The sequence below is a fragment of the Juglans microcarpa x Juglans regia genome, chromosome 2S (assembly GCF_004785595.1).
Source record: "Juglans microcarpa x Juglans regia isolate MS1-56 chromosome 2S, Jm3101_v1.0, whole genome shotgun sequence".
NCBI classification, from domain to species: Eukaryota; Viridiplantae; Streptophyta; class Magnoliopsida; order Fagales; family Juglandaceae; genus Juglans; species Juglans microcarpa x Juglans regia.
Window position 1 is genome coordinate 5,632,252 of NC_054597.1, and position 16,267 is coordinate 5,648,518.

Consider the following 16,267-nt stretch of genomic DNA (forward strand, 5'->3'; position numbering starts at 1 on the left):
TTAAGATTATAGTTACTGATTTGACCCCTACAAACACCTCAAAAGAAAAGCTGAATTCCCATTTGCCTAAGATATTGTTTTTTAGTGGCCGGGGAATTCGAAAGTTGTATTATTCTCCATTCACGTACGTAAACACCAATAAGCGAAAGACATGTTTAGATTCTGCAAGACTACTCATGACCTGAACAAATACGTATAGCTTTAAGCTGCTTTTTGAGAACAGGGATATCTTAGTACAAACTCAGCGAATTAACCTTCTTCGATCTGTAGTGCCATCCTTCCCATACTCCTGAAAAGAGACAACTCGGTTCGGAAGCTCGACACACGTCCTTACCCTATACAGACAGCTTTTAAGTTTTTTCTTCCTTTTTTCTATGAATTCAAGAGCTTTAATATCTTCATGGTGCCTATAAAAACCCTTCTCATATTGACATTCTTATTGCATCGACATTACAACAAAGCACTTCTCCCGCCCCCCACCCCCCCCCCCCCCCCTCTCTCTCTCTCTCTCTCTCTCTCTCTCTCTCACACACACACACACACACATAAGGTAGCATTTTTTTCTTAATGTCAAAGCTCATGGAACCATTAACTGTAGGGAGAGTGGTGGGAGAGGTGGTTGACAGTTTCACCCCAAGTGTTAGAATGAATGTAATCTACAACTCTAGCAAAAAGGTTGCCAATGGCCATGAGCTTATGCCTTCTGTCATTATATCTAAACCCCGAGCAGAGATTGGTGGGGACGACATGAGGATTGCTTATACACTAGTGAGTTCAAAACTAATTGGCCATTATGTTGCGTTCTTTTTTTTTTCTTTTTTGTTTTCCTGCTCTACTTCTAATGCTACTGATTCTGTTCATGTCAACCTCTTTCTTCTCTCTTTTCTTGAAGATTATGACAGACCCGGATGCTCCAACCCCTAGCGATCCAAATTTAAGAGAACATCTCCACTGGTTTGTATAATCAGCTCTAGTTCTTTTTGTGCACTGCCTTCAATATCAGATTTGCTGATTTTTTGATATGTTACTTGAATATATCTTTCAGGATGGTTACAGATATTCCTGGCACCACTGATGCTTCTTTTGGTGAGTTTTCTTTTATTTACCATTCCATGACATTGCATGATCATTGAAGAATGGTTAATTATTACTTAAATCAACAGCCCATGATAATCGCTTTTGATTTAAACAGGAAAAGAAACTGTGGCCTATGAGTCTCCGAAGCCAGCAGTTGGCATCCATAGGTACGTCTTCTTGTTGTTCAAGCAGAGAGGAAGACAAACAGTGAGGCCTCCAGCCACAAGAGACCATTTCAACACAAGAAAATTCTCAGAAGAGAATGGTTTGGGTCTACCAGTGGCTGCAGTGTACTTCAATGCACAGAGAGAAACTGCTGCAAGAAGAAGATGATTCAAGCAAAGATAGAATAAATCATAAGAATAATAATGGGACGTCTTCCTCTATCAGCCATATATAAAGATTGTTTTCAGTTTCCATGTTGCGAGTCTTATCACCATAGTTTTAGAGTCTGGCACGGGGTATATAGTGCTGTCTTGGTTGTTGAACCAACTCAATTCATCTTTTTGATACCAAAAAAACCACACAATAGGCCGAAATGATAGAAAGAGTCCTTTTCGGTCCGCTGTGAAGATTTAGGTCTCGATTTGTGTGATTTGGAACCCTCGATAATGGTTTGATGCGGCTGTACGGTGTCGGTGCGTATATTCATAATAGTGAAAAAAAAATAAGTGTAAAGAAAATAAAGAGAGGCATCGATTTACGTGATTCGACATATTGTCTATGTCCACGGGATATTTGAGGAGGAGAAATTTGTTATAATATGCTTATTTTACAGTTTCTCGTAATCTTTCATCTTCACTATACAATGGAGATCTAGAATCTATTTGCTGGAGGAAGTCTTTTCTCTAGAATCCCGATTACGAGGTTGAAGAAACTGTTGAAGAAAAAGTCTCTTTAAAGTTGTCTAGCAATCGTCACCTTTGATCTAATTTCTCTTTTTATGTGACTCCCTACAATGATAAGGAATGATTACCCTTTTCTTGCTCTCTCATCTATTTTTATATTTTTCTTACTTTTTCTCTTGACACCTTATCTTTTCTTGTCCCTCCCCCCCTCTCATCTGGGCTCTTTGGTGGGCTGGGTCTGCTTATCTGAACTTAAGATATTTTATCTCATTTACATCTCAAACTAATTATTGATAAGATTTATTATTTTTTCAACTTACCATAAAAAAAAGTTAAACTCATTTTAACTTACTTCAAATATTTCAATCTAAAAAATTAAAACTACCTCCAACAAAATTAAATTCATTCTAATAAAACCTATAAAATATTATTATTTTATAACTCAACATCACAACGCAGCTTATCTTCGTGAATCATAGATATCTCCTTTCGTACGTACGACGTGCCGTATTTAATACTGTGCATCCGAGTCAGCGTAGGCGGCTGTATTTTTTTAATATTTTTTTTCCTCTACGGCTAGAGTTTTGTGAATTTTATGGTCCATCGCTTATAAAGTTTCTTCTAAGGATCAGACGACATGGCATCATAACTTTTGCAGGTAGTGGGCACGTGGCATGAATTGGTTTGTTCTAAGTCGATCGTTCTATTAAGAATAAGAAGAACGTGTCACACTTCCTTTTTTTTTTTTTGGATTATCATTACTTTGCTTTGATCTGAAAGGAGAATTTTAAGGTGCTCTTTACCAATCGTCTCCAGATATATGACATTACACGAGATTTTTTAGCTGTTTTCGAGCAAAAAATTATCAATTATGCTATATAATTTGAAGCCACTTTATATATGGATTGAAGAAATACTTGATTGTATAAAATAAATATTTATAAATTAACGTGATTTAATATGATATATTAAATTATAAAATTATTTTTATTGATCATATGGAGTTAGATTAATTTGTGAATTTAATTTTATAAAATTTCTTTTAATTACATAGCACTTCTCGATTGGTTGTGGGCAAAACATTAGGAAAATATATTCCTGAAGAGCAATATTATCTACTGGGTGAAATCTAATATCCAAATTTACTTACTAGCGATGATTCCATATAAGACCTGCTTTAATTAGAGTTCACGTAAAAAAGAAAAAAAATAAAAAGAAAGAAAGAAATATTTCATTGCTTTATGTCAAAAACTTGGTGGTTCTTAAAGCATTTTTTTTTAAAAGAAAATGATATTTACAATAATAAGGTATGCAACTCCCACATATTCCTCTTGAAAAAAGAAAATACACTAGTCATAAAAAGATTATATAAAAGTAATCTTACAAATTGACGTGGTTTGATATGGTTCATCAGATTGTAAAATTACTTTTATTGTAAACTAGATCTAATGGATCAAATAGAGTCACGTCAGTCTATGGAATTATTTTGATTTTTGTGCAATTCCTTTATAGATGTAGCACTCCTCTTTGAAAAAATAGTATAGCTACATATACAAAAATTAAACAAAAGTAATTTCATAAACTGACATAGTTTCATGTAACCCGTTAGAACTACTTTACAATAAAAATAATTTTACAATCTGACGAATCACATCATACCACATCAGTTTGTAGAATTACGTTTGTGTAATTCATTTGTGGTTAGAGTATTTCCCTTTAAAAAAATGGATAAATCTGAAACCCACTTAAAAAATTTATTTTTTTAATGGTGAATCTCACTTTTTTTCAAAAAATTACTTTGGTTTTTATGCAATTCTTTTATAGATGTAGCACTCCTCTTTGAAAAATAGTACTGCTACATACACAAAAATTACACAAAAGTAATCTCACAAATTGACATAGTTTCATGTAACCCGTTAGATCTACTTTACAATAAAAATAACTTTACAATTTGACGAATCACATCATGTCACATCAATTTGTAGGATTACCTTTGTGTAATTCATTTGTGGTTAGAGTATTTTTCTTTAAAAAAAATGGATAAATCTGAGACCTACTTAAAAAAGTCATTTTTTTTAATGGTGAATCTCACTTTTTTTCAAAAAATTACTTTGATTTTTGTGCAATTCCTTTATAGATGTAGCACTCATCGTTGAAAAAATAGTACTGCTACATACACAAAAATTACACAAAAGTAATCTCACAAACTGATATGATTTCATGTAACTCGTTAGATCTACTTCACAATAAAAATAACTTTATAATCTGACGAATCACATCATGCCACATCAGTTTGTAGAATTACCTTTATGTAATTTATTTGTAGTTATAGTATTTCCCTTTAAAAAAAAGGATAAATCTAAAACTCACTTAAAAAGTCATTTTTTCAATGGTCAATCCCACTTTTTTTCAAAAAATTACTTTGATTTTTGTGCAATTCCTTTACAGATGTAGCACTCCTATTTGAAAAAATAGTACTGCTATATACATAAAATTACATAAAAGTAATCTCACAAACTAACATGGTTTTATGTAACCCGTTAGATCTACTTTACAATAAAAATAACTTTACAATCTGATGAATCATATCATGCCACATTAGTTTGTAGGATTACCATTGTGTAATTCATTTGTGGTTAGAGTATTTCTCTTTAAAAAAAATTGATAAATTTGAAACCCACTTAAAAAAGTCATTTTTTTTAATGGTAAATCTCATTTTTTTTCAAAAAATTACTTTGATTTTTGTGCAATTCCCTTTATAAATGTAGCACTCATCTTTGAAAAAATAGTACTGCTACATACACAAAAATTACATAAAAATAATTTCACAAACTGACATAGTTTCATGTAACCCGTTAGATCTACTTTACAATAAAAATAACTTTACAATCTGATGAATCATATCATGTCACATTAGTTTGTAGGATTACCTTTGTGTAATTCATTTGTGGTTAGAGTATTTCTCTTTAAAAAAAATTGATAAATTTGAAACCCATTTAAAAAAGTCATTTTTTTAATGGTAAATCCTACTTTTTTTCAAAAAATTACTTTGATTTTTGTACAATTCCCTTATAAGTGTAGCACTCATCTTTGAAAAAATAGTACTGCTACATACACAAAAATTACATAAAAATAATCTCACAAACTGATATGATTTCATGTAACCCGTTAGATCTACTTTACAATAAAAGAAACTTTACAATCTGACGAATCCCATTATGTCACATCAGTTTGTAGGATTACCTTTGTATAATTCATTTGTGGTTAGAGTATTTTCTTTTAAAAAAATGGATAAATCTGAAACCCACTTAAAAAGTCATTTTTTAAATAGTGAATCTCACTTTTTTTCAAAAAATTACTTTGGTTTTTATGCAATTCCTTTATATACGTAGCACTCCTCTTTGAAAACATAGTACTGCTACATACACAAAAATTACATAAAAATAATCTTACAAACTGACATGTTTTCATGTAACCTGTTATATCTACTTTACAATAAAAATAATTTTACAATCTGACGAATCACATAATGCCACATCAGTTTGTAGAATTACCTTTGTGTAATTCATTTGTGATTAGAGTATTTCCTTTTTAAAAAAAATGGATAAAACTTAAACCCACTTAAAAAAGTCATTTTTTAATGGTGAATCCCATTTTTTTTCAAAAAATTACTTTGATTTTTGTGCAATTCTTATATAGATATAGCACTCCTCTTTGAAAAAAATAGTATTATGACATACACAAAATTTACATAAAAATAATCTCACAAACTGACATGATTTCATGTAACCCGTTAGATCTACTATACAATAAAAATAATTTTACAATATGACGAATCACATCATGCCACATCAGTTTGTAGGATTACTTTTATGTAATTCATTTGTGCTTAGAGTATTTTCCTTTAAAAAAATAGATAAATATGAAACCCACTTTAAAACGTCATTTTTTTTTTGGTGAGTCACTTTTTTTCAAAAAATTACTTTAGTTTTTGTGCAATTCCTTTATAGATGTAGCACTTCTTTTTGAAAAAATAGTACTACGACATACACAAAAATTACACAAAAGTAATCTCACAAACTGACATGGTTTCATGTAACCTGTTAGATCTACTATACAATAAAAATAATTCTACAATCTGACATGCCACATCAGTTTGTAGAATTACTTTTGTGTAATTCATTTGTGGTTAGAGTATTTTCCTTTTAAAAAAATAGATAAATATGAAACCCACTTTAAAATGTCATTTTTTTAATAGTTAATCCCATTTTTTTTCAAAAAATTACTTTGGTTTTTGTGCAATTCTTTTATAGATGTAGCACTCCTCTTTGAAAAAATAGTACTACGACATACACAAAAATTACACAAAAGTAATCTCACAAACTGATATGGTTTCATGTAATCCGTTAGATCTACTATACAATAAAAATAATTTTACAATCTGACAAATCACATCATGCCACATCAGTTTGTAGGATTACTTTTATGTAATTCATTTGTGGTTAGAGTATTTTCCTTTAAAAAAATAGATAAATATGAAACCCACTTTAAAATGTTATTTTTTTAATAGTGAATCTCATTTTTTTTCAAAACATTACTTTAGTTTTTGTGCAATTCCTTTATAGATGTGTCACTCCTCTTTGAAAAAATAGTACTGCTACATACACAAAAGTAATCTCACAAACTGATATGGTTTTATATAACCCGTTAGATCTACTTTACAATAAAAATTTTACAATCTGACGAATCACATCATGTCACATCAGTTTGTAGGATTAATGTTTTGTAATTCATTTATGTTTATAATATTTCTCTTTAAAAAAATAGATAAATCTGAGATCTACTAAAAAATATTATTTTTTTAATGATAAATTTCACTTTTTTCAAAAGGAGTGCGTTGACTTGCACATCATAAAAATATATATAGTATTACTTTTTTTTTTCTCTATATATATATTTAAAAAAAAAAGAAAAAAAAAAAAAAAAGAAGAAGAGTCTTCGGCATTTCAAGTGTCAGTTGGAAAGAAAAAAGTTATTATTCGTAATGTTGGGGCCAACTCGATTGTATCGTAGCAAAACTCTTAGGAAAACATATAAATAAATAAATATAAATAGAAAAATAAAGAAATATATATATTAATTAGCAGGGCTTAAGCAGAGCAGAGGATCTTATTCTTTAATTATTTATTATTATTCCTCGTATATTCGGAAAGTTACATGAGAAATAAAAGAAAATATTGCGATGATGAAATCAACTGCTCGTAACCCTGCAGCTTATTACGTTGTTTGACAAAAACAAACGTTGATTGTACCGAACACTAAAGTTTCGGATAATTAACTTAGGATACAACCCGCCTGGTATTTTTTTTTTTTTTGGTAAGAAAATCATTCCTGTTCTTCCATGACATTCAATTACACTCGATTACAATCCCAACATATAATTTCCACAACCCCTCCTCTAAAAAAAAAAAAAAAAAAAGCAATCCCAAAATGTGGTCTAAATGACAATGATGCAAAAGACCCATCTGTCACCATGTAGCCAACCGAACAAATACCGGATGCAAACATGGATTTATGTATAATCATCATTTTTGGGACAGATGAGATCAGACACAACCTCGGATTGCATTGGCACCACTGCAAATTATGTTAAAAAAAAAAAAAAAAAACAAAAAATCTATCCATGAGAAGAGAAGTATGGACCATCCTCCAACAACTGAACTTGTCAAGCATTAATTTCAGAGTTGCACTGATGCTCTCTGCTACAGCTTCTTCTACCCCAAAACATGCTTGAACAACTAGTTCTCTCCAATCTTGACCCATCCATCTTATCTTGATCCATTGACATTGCTTGTGAACGACGGGGTGATTGATCTTGTGTTTCCACCTCCCGCGGTTCAAATGATGGGCATGGACCATCATTGCAGGTACATAAAGGAATGGCAACAGAAGGAAATGGGCTACAAGTGACTGGACATAATAGATCTGAAGAAACTGAAGCCACACGGTTCTTTCGGATCTCTGGTGCACGAACTGGAGATTGACAGTCAGGGTCACGAGTGTGAAGCATGCATGGGGTACAGAGGCCAAGGGAAATATGTAGTTTATTTTCTTTTGCTGGGGAACCTGGCAATTTGATGAAAGAGATAATTCCATATCTGCAGAGAGGGCAAGGAATGGACCCAGGTGGGCCCACCAATTCAGAAGGAATGTTGCATGTCGAGCAAAGATAGAGAGCGCATTTTACACAAAGCTCATGTCCACATCCTGAAATTTTACATCCACCAATGATTAAGTGTAAGTGCCACGAAGTAATTGAAAGGATTAATTTGTCTTATGGACTGAAAGAACTGCATGTTTCGACATTTTAATAGTTAATCCCAAAACAGATTTGGAAAATCATATGTAAAAGAAATTTTATTTCACTTACTTTTCTAAATCACAAACGATATCAATGGTAGTGGAAGGTACAATAGGCATAGGTATACCTTCTTAGGAAGAGATATAAAAAATATATATAATTCTTTAATGAGGTCTTCCTTACTGCTTTAACCAATTAAATATTTTACATTGAAATGATCACAGATTTTACACGATCAAACCAACAATCAGTTAGCCAGATTTAGCCAACCTAGATGATAAACTCACTCGTCTATCTTAAAAGATATAACTATAATTCGTTGCGTATTCTGAATAAATAGAAGCTGCAAGATGAATCTGTATTACTATCCTTCTCCAGCATGATATATCCACAAAGTAGCTGAGAAGGGCTTCAGCTCCAAGCAAAAGAGTGAAAGGATCAAGGTGGAAATTCTAATTTTCCTACCTCGGATCAACAACTTCTATAGTTTCATACTCATAATGCTATGAATTAGTATTCAGATGTATGGCTGCACATTTAAAAGAATAATAAAGAAGACGGACAAGGAGAAAAGGAAACAGACCTTCGGCAGCCACAGAACATGCTCTCTCCAAGCAGACAGCACAGACATCAGTGTCATCAGAGGAGGTTGTTGAGGACTGCAATCCACACTCTCTGCAGAGGATTCACAAGGTATCATCTTAGTTTCATTATTGATAAGTGAATCTTCAACATCATTATATTGGCGTCTCAAAAGTGAAGAGCAGGTTGCTTTCTCGGTAGTTTCCAAGAAACAAAAGACGTGGTCTAACACCCCCCCCCCCCCCCCCCCCCCCCCCCCCCCCCCCCCCCCCCCCCCCCCCCCCCCCCCCCCAAAACACCAAAATAGAAATCCCCACAAAGTGTTTAAAAGATATACAATTTTAAACGACACCTCAGATACTATGAGCTTACGTATGCCAATTTCAAGTATTCGAACTTGGTAAAGCTTCCCAGACATTCTTTTTTGTTACCATTTCAAAAAAACAAAAAATAAGGTCAACTGTTTCCAGATTTTCTGGTGATCAGTTAGAAAGATTAATGGACTCATCTAAACTGCAGAACTACAATGAGATTCATCTAATATCTGCAAACGAAGGAAGCTTCCTAATCTTCCAACCTTTCATGATTTGAAGACAAGGGACGTCCCTGCTAAAAAAGTACTTTTTTTGGTAATTATAATAACACATTGCCCTGCACAGGGGGAATTCCACCTAGTGTGCCATAAACTGCTCACGAGGGAAAGAGAATGGTGTTAATTCTTTTTTTTTTCCTTAGCAAAATGGGCAAGGAAGGTGCAACCAGAGGTTGGTATCTTCCTTTTTATTGTAACTATAGTAGCATCCTTACTCACTGGAGACCCTCGGGAGGATGGTGGGAAACTGCAAGCACTTCCTTAAGACAAAATTGAGCAATAACCTGACCTTAGTCCTACAAAGGAAATAGCAGTATGAAGTCGGGAAGCATGGATAATGGGCATGAGTCTAATCTCCTTACCATCGTGTCCATTGTGACTTAAACCCATAACCTTCCATCTATCAAACCACATGGATGTAAGTCTCTCACCACTAATCTAACACCCTTGATGGTAAAAGGGTGTTAAGCATGATGAATGTATATCATATGTGTCTTATACTACTGACATAAAGAAGGATTCCACCCAGAGCTAAGGACCTCATTGTCAGCTACCAAGTACCCAATGAAGACCATGAATGACATCCAGCTAAAACCAAAGAAACCTCTATAAAGTGGATTATTCAATGCCAAACTCCACAATTTGTTCACATAAATTATAATACAGCACCTTTCCAAGTCATGAGATGCATCCATAGGTATAACTAATAGCAATATTACCGTGCTATGTTAAGTACGCTCGAGAGAGGCAAGGATAGGTATATAGAAGAAGGGAATGTTGGTACTATCAAGTTAGAATCGGGTGCCAGTAGAGGTTCAAGCCAATGACGCCCCCACATCCTGGCGACGTCAATAGGAAGCCACCTGAAAGAATAGATAAGTTTCCTTCATCCAGGTCATATAGAGTACATAATACTAAGACTAAACACCAGAAGGCCAGCTCAGAAATTATACCCATTGCAATTCAAGGTAATCCTACTGGCGCCTCTTGCAAGGAGGACCTGAAGAAGAGAGAGAACAACATCATTCAAATTCAAGAGAGACCACAAATAAGTAACCATCAAGGCTATTATAATCTTGCCTGACAGCATTTCAAATTTCCCCCGCAAGCAGCATAGTGCAATGGAGTGCTTCCGGCTCCTGGATTTATGTACTTCTAATTCAGTTTGAAGCATGGACAAGAAGAAACCACAGAGATATAAGGTACCAAAATTCAGCACAGGGCATACCTACCTATCAAATCCATGGACGTTCCATAATGACACGTCACAGCTGAAACATTTGCATGAAGGTTGAGAAGGAGTTGTACACAATCGAAATACCCATTCAATGCAGCCATGTGAAGACTGGTGATACCACCATCAGCTGCCTTATTTACAAACTTTGATAAAGCACTGCAGAGGACAAAAATAAATAAATAGTAGGAATAAAAGCTACAGATAGAATGAGTCTATAGCATCCATAATAATCATGAATGGCCAGAGAGATCTTATCTGATGATAGCTTGAACAATGGGAAAAATAGTGATATTAAAGGTTGTACAGGATCAGACATGAAAAACCATAGAAACAAAAAGCAATATTACAAAATTCCATTCAATAAATCTATGTGACAAAGCTTCCAGTAGGAATTCAGATAAGGGCATGCCTCAGGTATTTTCTAGTTCAGTGGGTAGTCTTCTATTGCTGGATTTAAGCTTTAAAAAATCTTTACAAACAGAAGGAAACTCATCTTATTACCAATTGCAGTTTTAAAATCCTCGGCAAATAGATATAATGAATCAGTTCAAGCCCCACACCTTTGGTCATTTTTGTTCTTAACATCTGTACCATCACCTCTATCACTGTCTGTCTGTGCATTTATAGCTTCATAAGGAGCACTTGGAACAAAGTCGGCCACAACAAGTCTTATGCATCTTGCATGGCCACTTACAGCAGCAAAATGGAGAGCTGTCCTCCCACTGAGATAGTCCGACCTTGTCACCTGTAATAAGTGACAGTTCAAAACAATGTTTCAAAGTCAATTTATTCTTGATGAACGGCGGCAAATATGAGCAGAAAAGAACACAACTTTTAAGGATAAAATCATTAAATCCCATATCGAAGCTTTGACCAACCCCATGGACTTAGGATTACACTAGTAAATTAACGAAAAAGAAAATTTTTGAAAGCTCTGATATAGTTTTAAGTTTAAAAGTACAAACTAAACTCACATTGCATCTGAAGAGAAGAAGAGTCTGCACAACTTCCCAATGCCCATATCTGCATGCTTGCATTAGAGCCGTCTTCAAATACAAATGCAAACAATAGTCACGGCAATGACACAAGTCATTTCGACAAGATCAGTGGCATTATTAATCGCATTAGTTAGTCATTTCAACAAGATAAGTGGCATTATTAATCACATTAGTTTAGATTACGGGGCTGCTAAAATTTATTCTTAATTGATTCAGCAGCATTTCATATTAAACGCTCTTATCGATGAGATTCATCAAAGATCCAGTAATATGTTGCGTATTGAAGAGCAAACTACGGGTTTCAAAAGGCAACGTTTGCTTGCACACAATTTTATCCAATCCTAAGTTCTGAATTAGACAAATCAGAGGAGGGGAAAAAAAGCTAGAGTGGTATTATATGTGCGGGTCTCCGACTACTAAATTTAAATTCGTCTCAAATCTATCCAAGGCTTCCACTTCGAATTTCAAACTCCAATACCCATCAAAGCCAGCAAATTGAAGGCAATCAAGAAAATTCATACCAATCTCCGAAATTTCGCTCAAAATCAAAATGAGAACCCAATCCGTAAATACGTAAACAAGTGTTATCTAATAGAGAATCAGCAGCACAAAACAGAACCCAGATGAGAAAACCACCAAATCTCGTACCTGCCCACAGTAATTCCTCGAATTCACATCAGCTCCATTCTCAAGCAACAACGCCACAATCTATTTAAAACCAGACACACAGAAGAATGCAAAAAGAAAAAAAAAAAAAAAAGAGTCAGGAATCGATAGGTAGCTGCTAGATGAAAATAACAAAACAAAAAAAAAAAAAAAAAAAAGAAGAAGAAGAAGAAAAAGGACCTCGTTGTGGCCCTTGGCTGCGGCAAAATGGAGGGGTGAATTAAGGCCACCGAAGGTGGAGTACTTGGCTAGGCATGGATTGCATTCCAATAGCATTTTGGCCTCGATCACGTCCCCGTCTCGAGCGGCAGATACCAACCTCTCACCGGACGCAGAGCACCCAAACGAATTACCCATTTCCGTCGGTCTCTCTCTTTCTCTCACTTTAGTTTGTTTGTATGTACAGCGTTGTATGGTAACGAATATATGTAGGTCAACCGTCGTAGCACAGATTCAAAGACAGCATCTAAGAAATTCAACGGGAGGCACAACACACCAGGTTTTCAGATTGAAGTGGTGAGCAGAAATGATGACGTGGCACCTGTATGAGTTTGCTTTTGTGTTCTTGTGGATTTCTGCTGCGACGATTATTGGTATGGTTTGAAGGATACAAGAGGAGAGAGAGAGAGAGAGAGAGAGAGAGGAAAGCTGGTGCCTGGTGTCAAGTCCCGAAGGACAAGCTCTATATATAGTGCCAATGCAGCCGAAAAAAACTCTAATACCTTTCCTTTCTTCGTCTGGGTATGTTTTAGAAATGTGCTGTTATAATACCACTAGCATTGGTTTCTATAAATGCAAAATCATATTTTTTAGAGATTAATTTTATATATAAAGAAAAACTTTTATATTAGATTATATATTTAGTAAAATATTATTATTTTATTATTATTTTTATATTTTGTAATTAGCACCATTACAAATTTTATTATTTAGCACCTATTAGAATTTTTTTCTTAAAATTCTATCTATTGGTGGAGAGAGAGGGGGGAGGAGAGAAAAAAAATAATAAAATAAAATTTGAAGAGTGAACAAATTCATTTTCAAATTTGTAGAAATATTACTCCTAGCTATGCAAATTTTTAAATATACATAATTCAATGCAGTCCAATTTAAGGTCATATTATGTAAATATATAGATGCATATGCAAATACATAATCCAATACTAGTGCTCTAAGTTTCTACGTAGGACTTAAGTTTTATTTTTTTAGTTTGAGTAATGTTAGATACAGTTTTAAATTATGTAAATCTTTTCTATTTTTTGAAAAAAAAATTTGAGATCTATCAAGTAAAAATTAAATTTTCACGTAGGTCTCAAATTTCCTATGAAGATTTTTAAAGAAAATATACGAAACTTACATAGTCTAAAACTATATAACACATGTACCTTTTTGATATTTGGTCTGCATAGCATTTAAGAAGTAATTATAAGTATATGATCTTTCTTTAAGAATGTGTTCTTCCTACTAAATGACATTAAGATTTTTTTTCTTTTAAGGCCTACACAAAAGCATTTCCTTGAACATATCGTTCATTGGACATGAGGAAGTCCTTAAAAAGTACAAAGTTCGGTTAGCATTGAGCTTAGTGAGGTAGAATCCATGGCACAACTTGCTTTAACCCATCTTTCTTTCTTGGAACAAACCGCGAAAAAGAAAATGAGATATTGATTGAATTGATGTCTAACTCGAATTTCAAAACAAAACATGAATTCGAGATATTGTTACTTTTGAATGTGAATATATATGAAATATCAAAGTGCTAAGTTGCATCTCATCCCAATGCTCATCCTTCATCTAATTAGAGATAGCATGACTAAGGCCTAAATAAAAATGGATTTATCATTAAAAATTATAATTTTTCATAAAATCTCAAATTCATAAATTTCTTTTTAAAAATAAATGTATGTGTAACTAAGACTATAAAAAATTATTATTCTATTTTTAAGTCAGTATGTAAAGTACATTATTCACATCACTTAAATCTCGTTTAAATAGTGAGATGAGATGAGATGAGATGAGATAGTTTTATATAAAAGTTGAAAATTGAATAAAATATTATTATAATATTATTATTATTTTGAGATTTAAAAAAATTAAATTACTTATTATATTTTATATAAAAAATTTTAAAAAATATAATAATAAACTGAGATAATATGTGATAAAATTATTTCTATATTTGAAGGACCTTAATACTCATAAATGGAGTATTGGTAATCATCAACCACTCTGAAGGCAAGGGACCGTTGGTAATTGATGAGTAGGATCCACAGAGTCCGACTTATCAACGTCAAAAAATATCACGATAATCATGTGCCCATCGCCCCACCATAAAGTAATAAAGGCCTGCACAAGATCCTCGATAATGGGATATTGCGATCATCGGAAATACGAAACGTGGGACATGGGCAGTGGCCCAGGAGCCGAACCAGTCAGAGCATGGGAAGTCCCGCAGTTATCTTCAAACATCATCGGGGACGGTTGGGAAATTATCTAAGCTTGATGCTTTCACTTGAAACGCTGTGATTGTTCATACCTAAGGTTTACCTAAAATCCCGTTTTGTCTCTTACTCTACGCAATGGATTAGGTGCCGTTTCGTTGAGTGTCGGCTGCCCAATCCGGCAATCCATTTAAGACAAAAAACAAAAAGAATGTGCTACTTGTTTAATTCGAAAATATTATGTCAATTTCATATAAATAAATAAGAAATATAAATTTAAAAATTTAAATATTACCTATCAAATTATGACATATGGATTGTGCCTAGCGTAAAAACCTTTAAATAACACTAATTGAAATTTTTCAAAAGATTTTACTTAATAATTATAATTTTTTTTAAGTGGTTCTATACAGTTTTGTTTAAAAAAAATTAAAATTATAATAATATTTTTTTTAAAATGATATTTTTTCTCATTTTATTCTCATTCATCAATAGGATTGTAAACACAATCTCATACTCAGGATTGCAAATAAAATTTCTCATAATATTTACTGATACTGACATAAATTATTAGGACAATATTAAATTTTTAAAGAATATTATTAGGCATACATTTTAAGAAAATCAAGATCCCATGATACCAATTTGGAAACAACGAGTCTGTGCTGAGGTTTCTTCACTCTCAAACCTTCTGAATTCCGATGACAAAAGTAACACTTGGCCCCCAACAAATGCGTCAACCACCAAGGAACTGCCATGGAGATGGACCCAAGAAAGGACGCTGCATCTGTTGGATCTGGTTGGCGGCATCACTCACATTTTTTTACTTAATATTTAAATACCAAGACTAGGACACAGCAAAAATATCTAGGATCGATTGGCCATTATATTAATGTATTTTAATAATTATAATAAACAAACAAAATAGGTAGATACAAAGTTTCATCATCATCTAATTTGATCAGCATTGACTCTTGCAATAATAATATATTGGTACGTGTCTCTGTTTTTTATTTGGGGACACCTAAGAAATCATTAGGGTGGTCGGTTGCATTCAATGCATGTGTCCCTACTACTGCATTCACATCCTATTCCTCATAAAATTTTCTGAATGCATGTGTCCCTACTTCTGCATTCACATCCTCTTCCTCATAAAATTTTCTTAACTAAAATACATCATTCCCTAAATTTTATCTCAAATTTTATCTATCTTCAAAAAACATCCTACATCACATTTCATATCTTTTGTCTATCCTATTTAAATAATTTTTTCCTATTCATTCTTTATTACTTTTGTTGTCTCACTTATATTTTCATTCTTAACTACTAACTCTTTTATCTTTTTCCTCTTATTTTCAAAAATCACTTTTTTTGTCCTCTCTAACGATATTTTTTTTTGTCTTCTCTATAATGGTAACATTTTTTGTCTTCTCTTTAATAGTAACATTTTTTCGTCCTATTGTAA

At 33.2% G+C, this 16,267-nt stretch overlaps 2 protein-coding genes across 3 annotated transcripts; one reads left to right on the forward strand and one right to left on the reverse strand.

Annotated features, from left to right (window-relative positions):
* The first annotated feature begins 213 nt into the window (after positions 1-213).
* Positions 214-1,705, forward strand: LOC121252743 (CEN-like protein 1). 2 transcript variants are annotated; one of them, XM_041152528.1, is made up of 5 exons: positions 214-475; positions 523-768; positions 893-954; positions 1,046-1,086; positions 1,193-1,705. In XM_041152528.1, the coding sequence occupies exons 2-5, from the start codon at positions 568-570 to the stop codon at positions 1,408-1,410; spliced, it is 522 nt and encodes a 173-aa protein (XP_041008462.1). In that variant the 5' UTR covers positions 214-475; positions 523-567; the 3' UTR covers positions 1,411-1,705. The 2 variants fall into 2 exon arrangements, with proteins under 2 accessions (XP_041008462.1, XP_041008463.1); XM_041152529.1 differs by having other exon boundaries at positions 214-403; positions 599-768.
* Positions 1,706-7,234: 5,529 nt separating this feature from the next.
* Positions 7,235-13,088, reverse strand: LOC121252447 (E3 ubiquitin-protein ligase XBAT33-like). The gene is made up of 10 exons (XM_041152101.1): positions 12,542-13,088; positions 12,344-12,403; positions 11,672-11,743; positions 11,258-11,442; positions 10,693-10,853; positions 10,541-10,599; positions 10,414-10,460; positions 10,180-10,323; positions 8,870-8,961; positions 7,235-8,192 (listed from the first exon to the last, which is right to left on the reverse strand). Exons 1-10 carry the CDS (start codon positions 12,716-12,718, stop codon positions 7,651-7,653), a joined length of 1,539 nt encoding a protein of 512 aa, XP_041008035.1. The 5' UTR covers positions 12,719-13,088; the 3' UTR covers positions 7,235-7,650.
* Between the last annotated feature and the right edge of the window lie 3,179 nt (positions 13,089-16,267).

Excerpts from the sequence above, each read along its gene's own strand:
- LOC121252447 (XM_041152101.1), bottom strand. The coding sequence starts at position 12,718 with ATGGGTAATTCGTTTGGGTGCTCTGCGTCCGGTGAGAGGTTGGTATCT. Across the intron at positions 8,962-10,179 it reads AGCGTACTTAACATAGCACG|AGAGTGTGGATTGCAGTCCT; the intron begins GTAATATTGCTA and ends AATCCTCTGCAG. Across the intron at positions 8,193-8,869 it reads ATGTTCTGTGGCTGCCGAAG|GATGTGGACATGAGCTTTGT; the intron begins GTCTGTTTCCTT and ends GTAAAATTTCAG.
- LOC121252743 (XM_041152528.1), top strand. The coding sequence starts at position 568 with ATGTCAAAGCTCATGGAACCATTAACTGTAGGGAGAGTGGTGGGAGAG. Across the intron at positions 769-892 it reads TGAGGATTGCTTATACACTA|ATTATGACAGACCCGGATGC; the intron begins GTGAGTTCAAAA and ends CTTTTCTTGAAG. Across the intron at positions 955-1,045 it reads TTAAGAGAACATCTCCACTG|GATGGTTACAGATATTCCTG; the intron begins GTTTGTATAATC and ends TATATCTTTCAG.